The following is a 10,690-nucleotide window of genomic DNA, read 5'->3' on the forward strand; positions in this document are numbered from 1 at the left end:
AAGCCGGAGTTTGAGAAAAGCATTCTAAATCTAACAGCGAGTTTAAATAGCGCCCTCAAGAGGTCATTTACCATTGTGTGCATGTGTGCAGATATTTGTGTGAAAGACTCGTCAAAAATGAAGGACGTTTCGGGTTTTCTCACAGAACAGCAGCGAAAAAGCAGCCCAGAAATTTCGGCAGAATGGACGGAAATGGAAGAGATGTATAACAAAAAGTAAGTTTGTAAAAATTGCAGTTCATTTGACCCGGGATCATTGTTTTTCGAAGTAGGTGTTCAAGTGAAGAATGAGTCAGCATTGGCCATTGCCCATTGCATTATTTTGCCCAGTTTTCGGACAACTGATGACAATAGGAAGAACAAAGAAAATAAATACCATACTAGTACTACTACTAGTTATTTGCCAGTTAACACATCAATGTCTACCTCACCTTGTGATTTCAGCTAAGACAAATCCAGAAAGCTCTGGAAATGTGAAGACGTTTTCGGAAAAATGTGTTTTTAGAGCACATATTGGAATTTCGGATGCACACATCAGCTCGGCATACAGCAGATGGTCTTGGCGGCCATTTGTGGCATTGCTTATTGATGTATGCGTCGCGCGTGACGTGATGACATCGACACACGTCACAACCTGAAACCCAATGAAAGTGCAATACGTCATCATTAATGTTTAATTTTTCATGAATATTTAGTTTATTAAATATTAACTTATACTTTAAATACATCAGTATAGTCCCTTCCTGGCAACGATCATTTGACTAGTGTATCGGATAAGGCTGGTGTGATTAAATAACAAGATTGCGGGTTCGAATCCCGGTGGAGTAATTAACTGGTAAATAAAGAGGATTGGAGGAGGGTAGAGAGTGAGAGTTGAGGAGGGAAAATAGATGAAAGAACCATAGAAAGTAACTTTTTGGCGCTTGGAAATGATTTTAAAAAAAGTGACGTACGTGTACGGTAGACTTTCCGAACAAAGATACTTTCAGTATTTTCTGTTTAAAAAAAGATTTAAAGGGCGGTTGTGGAATGTAACACCCTGTATTTAGTTTAATAGAACAATTTTTTTTTTTTTTACTTTTGGTACTCGCCTAACTTTCTGCTTCTGCTGAGCATGCGTGGTACTGCAACATTCTCAGCTATATCATAATGGATGCAAGTTGCAGGCCATGTTGGTGCAGTGTCCAAGTTGGTTTGGTAGACTGTCGCTGATTGGTTGACATGGTTGATGAAAAGTTCTATTTAGAAGCCAATCTCTGATTGGTTAGAATAGCAAGGGGGAGAAGGAGGGATTAAGTAAAATAGTGGGAACAGTAGGAACGACAGTTTAGGAGGATATTGATGGTTGGATGATAGTTTAAATTGGCATTCGTAAAAGGTAAGCCATGTTTGTTATACTTTCTTCTGTGCAGGCTTTGGCACCAGTTGACACTGAAACTTCTCAAGTTCATCAAGGATCCAGCATTCGCTGAAGGAGATGGATTATTACAGGTATTTACAAAGAACCATAATAAACAGAAGGGGGTTGTCCCTCACAGCAGACTTGTCTTTTCTAACATGCTGTCAAAAAGTAGTCATTAATATACAGTTTCTTCTTTTTTCCTTTCAGCTTTATGAGAATTTCTTGAGCGACTTTGAGCATCGGATTAACCCACTGTCTCTGACAGAGATGGCCATTATCATCGTCAAACAGATCAAAGGTAACTAAATCGCCAAAAAAAATTAAATTTCAGAAAAATTACTTTCTGCATTGAATTCCATATCATTGTTTTACGTTCTTCAGTTGGTGAAAGTAGACTGTCAAGCCCAAAAGAACAACCTGTTAGTAGTCCTCTTAGCCTTACCCCTCCTAAATCCTTTTTAGAATCTTCTGGGAGATTTTGGAGGACCCAAGAACTATTACTTCGTAACTTGGAGGTGTGTGCTTTTGTACAATAGGGATACACATGAGTAAAGCTCTTGTTCATTCACTGTTAATGAAATAACATAAATCAAAACTCGCCTCAATGGCTGCTGAATAGAGTACCGAAGTGTGACCTCATTTTGAACCGGGACGTGTAGTGCAAATGGATGGAGTACGCGCACATGTTTAGTTCATGGGCTGAATCACGCGCTAATGTCTTTTACACACACAATTGTGCGCCTGATGTATGCACTTCGTTACTCTATGCAGTTGAACTGTAGGGTTCAATAATCCTTGATAGCTTGTGCTCAATGAATGTGCAATTAGTTTCGTACTACTTGGAGGATTTTTGAGGATTAAAAAAAAAATCCCCCCCCAACAATTTTACTTAACAGCTTCTGAAACTGTTACCTTTTAATGGATATTTAGCCTTACCCATTGTTCAACCCATAGACATATAATAGAACCTAGACACGACATTATCTGCTTTTACTATGTAAATTCTGTGAGCAAAACGAGCTGCGTCATGCAGCCTGGCGCGATACGCGAAATATCGTGTGGCTTCGATTTACGCGCATACTTCATAGTCGTATTCCACGTATTCCATGTTCAAGCCAGCGCCAATGCACTTGTGCGCCACTTAGTTTTTCCCTTGGGCGTACGGGACCAAACAATTTCAAATAACGCGCGCAGTGCATGAGACCACTCACTTGCGTGACGCGTCACACCTGTGGTGAGTGTTAGCGTAATACGCACAGCATTTTGCTCACAGGCGCAATAGCAAATGTCGTGTCTAGGTTTTATTATATGTCTATGGTTCAACCATAGCCACAGTATTCAGTGCTTTGGTGACTGATGTTTAAGTAAAATGTCTGTTTTCCCCAGATTACTCAGAAGCACTGGCTTTCTTGGATAAAATCAAAGACAAAGTCAAGAGCAATGATGAAGCAGTGGTTCTATGCATGACCTGCTCGGCCATGATGAAACTAGGGGTCAATGACCTGGAAGGAACCAAGGTTTGTCTTCCTCTTGTGTCATTTCCACAGTCTTAGTTTGGAAGTCAACACATAAGAGATGGTGGAGTTCTTGCCAGCATCCGTTTAGTAGAGCACCATTGCCCATCGGTAATGGCATGTATGGCGTTAGAGTTATGTGCAGTGGTATGCGAGTTCCATTCACAACAGGGATCATGGTGTTTGTGGTCTTGGGCAAGGCACTTTACTACAATTACGGCTTTCCAAGTATTAATTCATACCTGTTAAGGCGGAGAAAACAAATATTGCGCTGATCTCAAAGTGCTGCATGACTCTGATCTCATGGCCTGATGAACAGGGGTAATAATAAGCACTTTCACGGTAATATGCGCTACTTGTTCATGGGGCAAAAATAACACGCATTGACGAGCACCTACGTCAATCAAAAACTTTTGTGCTTCAAAGTCATCATGCCTTCATTCCAATAAGGGCTCGTCTGCCTAGCAAGGCGTGGTTTTTTGCCTAGTGAACAAGATGGGGCTTATTACCGTGAAATTGCTTATTGTGATGTAAATCAGAAAGATTTTGGATGGCACAGCACATGCGTTATGCCATCCATCACCTTGTTCACGTGGTCCAATGATGGCATCCGTTTGAGGTCGATAGCAGATGACTGGCTGTCTGACCCTCACTTGATTACATACTAAAATGGATCTGGCTCCCTGCACAGGTTTTAGTTGAAGAGGCACAGGAGAAGCTGGACAACCAGGACGGCATCACGACGGTTCACGGCCGCTTCTACAACCTGTCTAGTAATTACTACAAGCTCATGGGAGACTATGCCAAGTACTATCGGGATGCTCTCCGGTTCCTAGGAGTCACCAAGCTGGAAGATATTGGGGGTGAGTTTCCAGGGTATTTGAACTGAACTCTGCTAGATCCGTCCCAATCCACCAGAGCCAAATTTACTGGAGCTGCTAAGAAGAAAATCTTGCTTAGCCAATTTATGTGCTAAGCAGAAATTTTGCTGAGAACCAGTGATGAGCAGTATGCATTGCATGATGTTTTGGCTGGTAACATGTTTCTGCTATTAGCAAACAGTTTCTGGGCTTAACAAGTTTTGTGCCTGACAGCTCTGGGGCCAATTTCATAGAGTTGCTTAAGCAAAAAATTTGCTTAAGCACAAAAACATCTTGCTTAATAAAATCAGGTTACCGGCCAAAACTCCATGCGATTGTTATGCTAAGTAAACAACCGCTAAATACCAGTCACAAGCAATGTACATCGCATGGAGTTTTGGCCGGTAACCTAATTTTACTAAGCAATGTTTTTTCGTGCTTAAGCAAATTTTGTGCTTAAGCAGCTCTATGAAATTGGGCCCAGGTCATGAAATTGGCCACAGGAGGTTTTGGCGCTTATGTTGGATTGAGGAAGGTGGATCCCAGGCTACTATTACTTTACCGGGGGGAGTGATGTACATGTGAAAATGTACATGTGAAAAGAATGTGCCCATGGGTTTTCCGCGCAGGGGAGGATTTGAGAGGATTCACAGTTTATTGCAAAAAATCCAAGGGTTTAACCTTAGTCACTCTGGCGACCGAAACGGCCCGAGCACTCTATGGTTCTATTGATTCTTCAATGGGTAAATACAATGTAATACAATGTAGTACAGGTGCAAATAGATAAAGTATTAAAAAGTCATATATGTTATCTCATCTGTCAAAAAAAAGAATTTTGTTTATGCCAAAAACAAAAGTCTCCGGTTTCTGGTATGCGCGTGCGTCGCCGTAGCCATGCGTGTCGGCAAAATGAAAAAGTTTTTTTTTCAATGAAATATGATGTCTCAAAACCGCCAAACTCACTGGTTTGACTGGAATCCTGCTACTGCACAATTTTAAAATGTTTTTAGATTGGGTTATGGTTGAGAATAAGCTTTATGTGGCCTCTCTGGACTCCCATATATTTGCACTAAGTTTAGTCGGGCACCATTTGCAGTCATCAGCCGACATTTGAAGCAAAAAAAATCAGGTAAAAAAAAAAAATAGCCGCGTCGCCGCACCACTTTTTGGGCAAGCTCCATACCAGAAACTGAAGACTTTTTTTGGGGGGGGCCTTATTGAAGCATTTGTAAAGGACTCGTGATCTTCAGAGATGTGAAAAAAGACTAAAAGCATATAATTTTGTGATGTTATGCCTGTCTTTCCACAATTTATTTAATTCCCTCTGTATTGGCTTTTCAGCGGATGAAAAGAAGGAGCGAGCCTTCAACTTATCACTAGCTGCTCTGCTCGGAGAAGGGATCTACAACTTTGGAGAACTGGTGAGTGTTCAGGGTGGTGCTAAAAGAAGGAAACCCACTTTTGACAGCAATGTTCACCTACTTATTGAGCATCTTTCTCAGAAATTAAATTTATTGGTATTAATATATTGATCTCTATACATGCTTGTCGAAAAATGAATGCAAATGCATATTGTGTCTCTGAGATATGGTAGTTTAAACATTTGAGTGCCAAACCTGTTTGTCCACGGACCAAACCTGTTTGTCCACGGACGGCTTTATTCCATCCGCTTGACTTAGCTCCGGAGCTTGATTTGAAGACAAAAAAAGAACTACACTAGACTTACACGTGGACAACAGTGATTTTGGTGACTTGTATTCAAATTAGCATAATATCACTATTCTTGCGATTTGTTAAAGATTTTTTCATCACGTATGGTTGAAGAGCTACACTTCACTACATTATAAAAAAAATAGTTCAAATAAGTTAAGAAAGTAGGTTAAAATTCCTGCCAAAAGATGGTTTCCTTCTTTTTGCACCACCCTGTAGTCCTAACTTTGTATTATCTGATATCTTGATTGTGCCCAAATGCTTGAACAGCTTGCGTATAATTTGAAGGTGAGGAACACTATGTGCTTGTGTTTGGCTTGATGTTGATATGCTCAGACAGTTTTGGTGTGACAGAAGTGAAATACTTGCGCCAACAATTGGTTGTATTGTGTAATCAAATTTCTGGACAGTGTCTTTCATAAAATTGATCCCGCCCTTAAATATGGAAAGGCTTTGGAGTCAACTTCATTGTCAGTGTTTGACAGTTTAAACAGCCAGTACCAAGCCGATTCACTGGATGACCCCAGGTAGATATGATTGTTGTCCTTTGTCTTTTCAGCTTGCACATCCTATTCTGGAGACCCTTGCCGCATCCGACAAGAAGTGGCTGGTTGATTTGCTCTATGCCTTCAACAGCGGTAACCTGGACCAGTTTGAGTCTACCACGACCGTCTGGAAACAACAGGTGTGATTCAGTTTACCTCCCGTTAGCTCTGGTCAGCAATCATTAAAACTAAGACCTTATCTGAATCTCTTGGCTACAGCTGTCAATAACACGCACACCTATGGAAGCCACTGGCTAGCGGCTGCAGCCACTTCCCATAATAACACACACACCTATGGAAGCCACTGGCTAGCGGCTGCAGCCACTTCCCATAATAACGCGCACACCTATGGAAGCCACTGGCTAGCGGCTGCAGCCACTTCCCATAATAACATGTACACCTATGGAAGCCACTGGCTAGCGGCTGCAGCCACTTCCCATAATAACATGTACACCTATGGAAGCCACTGGCTAGCGGCTGCAGCCACTTCCCATAATAACACGCACACCTATGGAAGCCACTGGCTAGCGGCTGCAGCCACTTTCCACAGACTCTTGTTATATACCTGGCTGTAACCAAGTGATTCGGACAAAGCCTTTGTATTGGAAAAAAAGAACAACTCTTTAATTTTTCATGATCTGAACAGTATGTTGCAGCAGTCCCTGTCACGGAAGTATTGCAGTGTTGAAATTTGTTTAATGTTAATTTCACTTCAGCCTGGAAATTAGATTACACATTTTCCTGAGCATGATACTTTGCCAATTACTTTCTTACTCTGTAATATTTAATCTGTCTTTTTTTGTTTCATTCTGCCCTCCATGTTGACCGCAGCTAGCAGGTGTCTCGTGTTCCTGGACAAGACACTTTGCAAAATACTGAATTTTCTTAGTAAAGACTGGTTCACTCATTAGTGTACCATTTATTATTTTGCCCCGTTTGCCCTCCATACAGCCTGACCTCGCAGTCAGCGAGCTACCATTGAGACAGAAGATCTCCCTCTTGTGTCTGATGGAGATGACCTTCAAGCGACCCGCCGACAATCGCAGTATCTCGTTTGAGGAGATTGCCCGCGAGGCTAAACTGCCACTGAATGAGGTAGGGCAACCATATAATTAGATGTCCTGTTGGGAAATCAATATTCAGTGCAATGTGTGAAATCCTTTAAAACCCTTCAGGTTTATCAAGTGCTACAGAGGGTCACATCACTCTCTCGCTGAGCATGAGAGAATCCACATTCTTTCCCCGAGCTTAAAGGTATAGTCCGTCATTTGTAATTTGTGCATTTTGTTTGTTTGAAGCAACAAAAGTGCTCAAAATCTAAAGAAGGGTGCTGAACAACGAACCTGATGAAGTTTCAGCTCAGCTTCAGCTGTATATTTGGAGAAAAACAACATTCTAGGATCTCAATTTCAAATCAGAAGTTGCTGAATCATGTTTTGAAATGGGCCTGAATTCAGCGTCCAAGACACGTTCTCACTGAGCTGATTGCAGCTGCGCGATGTCGCGCACCGTTCCGATGAATTATAGCAACCACGAGCGCGTGTGCGTCTTGTCAACGCTTGCGCGCGCTTCGCCGAATAAAAAAACGAACTTGATTATAACGGAAATTTCCAACGGTGCTTCTCAAGACGCACCGTTGCAAAGGCCTTCTTTTGCTGATTTCTTCAAAATGACAGCTTGCCAGAAAGAATAATTTCACAGGGAGTTTAGTCCGTGTTAAAGAGTGACCTTAACTCAGGAATGTCATTTGTAAACTTTTGACAAAGCGATGCTCTTTGCTTGATGAAAGTGTTGCTTGAAATGTGTTGCTGAAAAAGATTAAATTGTAGGTCATTATTGTAGGTCATTACTTTCAATATTATATTTCGCAACTTGTTTCTGAGATAAGGTTGGACAGGCAACAGAAACATTTTCACACTATATTTTGCAGGTTAGACTCTAATGCACGTTTATCTTCTTTCTGGAGTGTTTCCCTAGGGCGTTAAAATATGAACTCTATACACGGATTTGTCCAAACAAATGTTCAACTCCCTTAGTGGAGTGAAAAAAGTCAGTCTCTTTTTAGCTGTCCTATTACAGTTAGTCTGAGCAAGCTATTAGCTGGTTATGCATTGTGCCATTTTGTGCAAAGTTGGAAGTGGTTGTAAATGTGTTAATGTTTGTCCACAGGTTGAGATTCTTGTGATGAAAGCGTTGTCCCTCGGCCTAGTGAAGGGATCCATAGATCAAGTGGAGCAGAAAGTGCACATGACATGGGTACAGCCCAGGGTGCTGGATATACAACAGGTATGCAAACATCCACAGAAATACAACTCACCCCAACATGTGCCCACAACAGTTGCTTAATAGCCTTTCACTTTTTGGGCAAGGCCAGTTCGTACTTAGTGCTAATGCTAACAAATTTGTCATGAAACACGTGCACCAATATTTCCTAGAGTTGTGTTCAACTTGATTGTGTTGCAAATTCTTAAGTGTAGCCCTGTTTGTGAGACACACAACATGCGCACATGCTCTTGTTTTACTATACTCCCGAGGACAATGCTTTGTGTTTTCCTTTGTCCCTGTAATATAACACACTCCTATAGACTAAGCACACAAACCTACCACAGAGGACCGTTTTGAACAAAAGACCCAACTACCGAGGACTGAAAGGGTCTGTTGTTCTCCCTTTGTGTGTCTGTCCTTGGGGGTTATGTAGAACAAGTATACGACATGTACATTGACACGCACATTTGATAAAAATGTTCTGTGCCATCTCAAACATTTTAGACTGCGATTCCAAAACTTACTTGTGATCGGTTATTCAAGGATCGTGTGGATCGTGTTATGAGAGTGGTACAGAAAAAAAAAACCAACAGTGGAGTTCTTTGATCCCCTAGGCTAAAGTTTTGTTCTATTTGCAGATTTCCACAATGCAAGATAAACTACAACACTGGTGTAAGGACGTCAAGAACATGCAGATATTACTGGAAGACAAGGCGCATGACATTATTGATAGGATGTAGACATGGTAGATAGCAAGAATCTAGGTTGTTTACTTAGGACAAGATTGTAATGACAGGTGTTTGTAAGTAGGCAATGATGTCTCCCTCCCAACCCCCCCCCCCCCCTTAACCAGTTCATGCTGGGATTATGTTGACAAGAACGGAACGAGGGGCGGGATTGTTTTTCACTTGACCTCAAGCCAGGTGGGTTGAAGCCATCACCCTCGGGCAGCACACTCGTATTTCCGGCCTCGCTCACTGCGAGCGAGGCTGGAAATATGAGTGTGCTGGGAGCGGGTCCCTGACATTTCCAGTCTTGCTCCCTACTTGTTTATCTGTCTATACACGTCATCTGACACAAATTGTTTAAGTCCCAGACTACCCCATCTCTGTCTGGCTTTATGCATTCATCAGGGAATCAATACATTACTACAAGTTCTAATGGTTAACCCCTTCCCCAACAAAAGCTGGTCTCAAATTGTCACTTTTTTACCCATGAAAAATGGAATCTCAAGAAAAATCTGTATTATAGGTGCTTGAAGGTCAAATTCTGGAAAGCAACAAAGGGACTGATTTGTTAAAATGGCAAATACATTTTCAAATGAGCAACTTTTAAGAAGCGGAAGTTTGCACATGCGTTGATATAAATTTCGCTTTATTAAGGGAATTCTTACACAAAGCACACAGTTATACATCTTGGCAATTAAGTCATTTCTGTCAAAATAATTTGAGAAATACATGCATTTCTCCCTTTTTACATAATACATAAAGAGATGGTTTTCATAATTCTCACATCGCCAATTTCGAAACCATTATTAAACACATTATTAATATGGTGTAATTATACGTACTAGGGACTCTCTTGTAAAACAATGGCAAGTGCTATTCACACACAATTTGAGATACATTGTAAAAATGGTCATGATTTCTTAAATTGTTGACAAAAAAAAAAAATTTCAATATATTTAATGCGTTTGACAGGTAAAATAATTTAAGTACATAACAATCTTGACCTTATTAAAAGCATTTATATTGCTGATGGAAAATAATGACCAGTTTAAAATTAATACATTCCTTAAACTCTGTCAACATGCGCAGTAACAGTCAAGTCCAAGGCTAGAAATGTTTTAAAATATTACGAAATCTTTGGTTATGTTAACTTTTGCAAAAGAAAATTGAGATACATAAATAGGCCTAAACGTGTGCTTTTGCTAAGATGTCACTTGAGTATACAAATATATAATGAGTGTTTATGAGTGCAATGGTAAGAATAATGAAATTATTCTTTCCATTGCATGTATGTGAAACATTCATTATTTGTTGTATACAACGCCTGAACAAATCCTCATGATCTGTTGGTAATAATGTGATCGTGCAAAGGGACTTTTATTTCTTGCGAATCTTTTTTCCCCAAATTACTTAAAATGTATACTAAATATCAGAGGACCATTGTTTTAGACAATATTTTCTCGTTTCATTTCAGTTGCACATAAAACTCTACCTGAAAAAGAACCTATTTGCTTTGTGTTCAAGTTATATACCATCATTACGTTTTCAAGTTAAAGTTTTGTTTGTAAAAAAAAAAGCTAATAAATGTTTCATTTGGAAAAAGAACTTGAATATATGTCTCATCAAGTTATTCTGATACTACTGATTACTTAAGCCCTCAATTTAAC

General features: G+C 40.4%; 1 protein-coding gene across 1 annotated transcript; it reads left to right on the forward strand.

The window, feature by feature from the left end:
* The first annotated feature begins 50 nt into the window (after positions 1-50).
* Positions 51-9,130, forward strand: LOC119741131 (26S proteasome non-ATPase regulatory subunit 13-like). Its single transcript, XM_038216822.1, has 10 exons — positions 51-215; positions 1,412-1,490; positions 1,609-1,699; positions 2,788-2,918; positions 3,607-3,778; positions 5,117-5,196; positions 6,045-6,170; positions 6,982-7,125; positions 8,200-8,316; positions 8,934-9,130. Exons 1-10 carry the CDS (start codon positions 82-84, stop codon positions 9,033-9,035), a joined length of 1,176 nt encoding a protein of 391 aa, XP_038072750.1. The 5' UTR covers positions 51-81; the 3' UTR covers positions 9,036-9,130.
* Positions 9,131-10,690: the final 1,560 nt, after the last annotated feature.

Source organism: Patiria miniata, unplaced genomic scaffold, assembly GCF_015706575.1.
Source record: "Patiria miniata isolate m_02_andy unplaced genomic scaffold, ASM1570657v1 HiC_scaffold_5, whole genome shotgun sequence".
Classification (NCBI taxonomy): Eukaryota; Metazoa; Echinodermata; class Asteroidea; order Valvatida; family Asterinidae; genus Patiria; species Patiria miniata.

Coding starts and splice junctions, on each gene's coding strand:
- LOC119741131 (XM_038216822.1), top strand. CDS start 82: ATGTGTGCAGATATTTGTGTGAAAGACTCGTCAAAAATGAAGGACGTT. Junction 1,491..1,608: donor AAGGAGATGGATTATTACAG/GTATTTACAAAG, acceptor TTTTCCTTTCAG/CTTTATGAGAATTTCTTGAG. Junction 3,779..5,116: donor CAAGCTGGAAGATATTGGGG/GTGAGTTTCCAG, acceptor TTGGCTTTTCAG/CGGATGAAAAGAAGGAGCGA.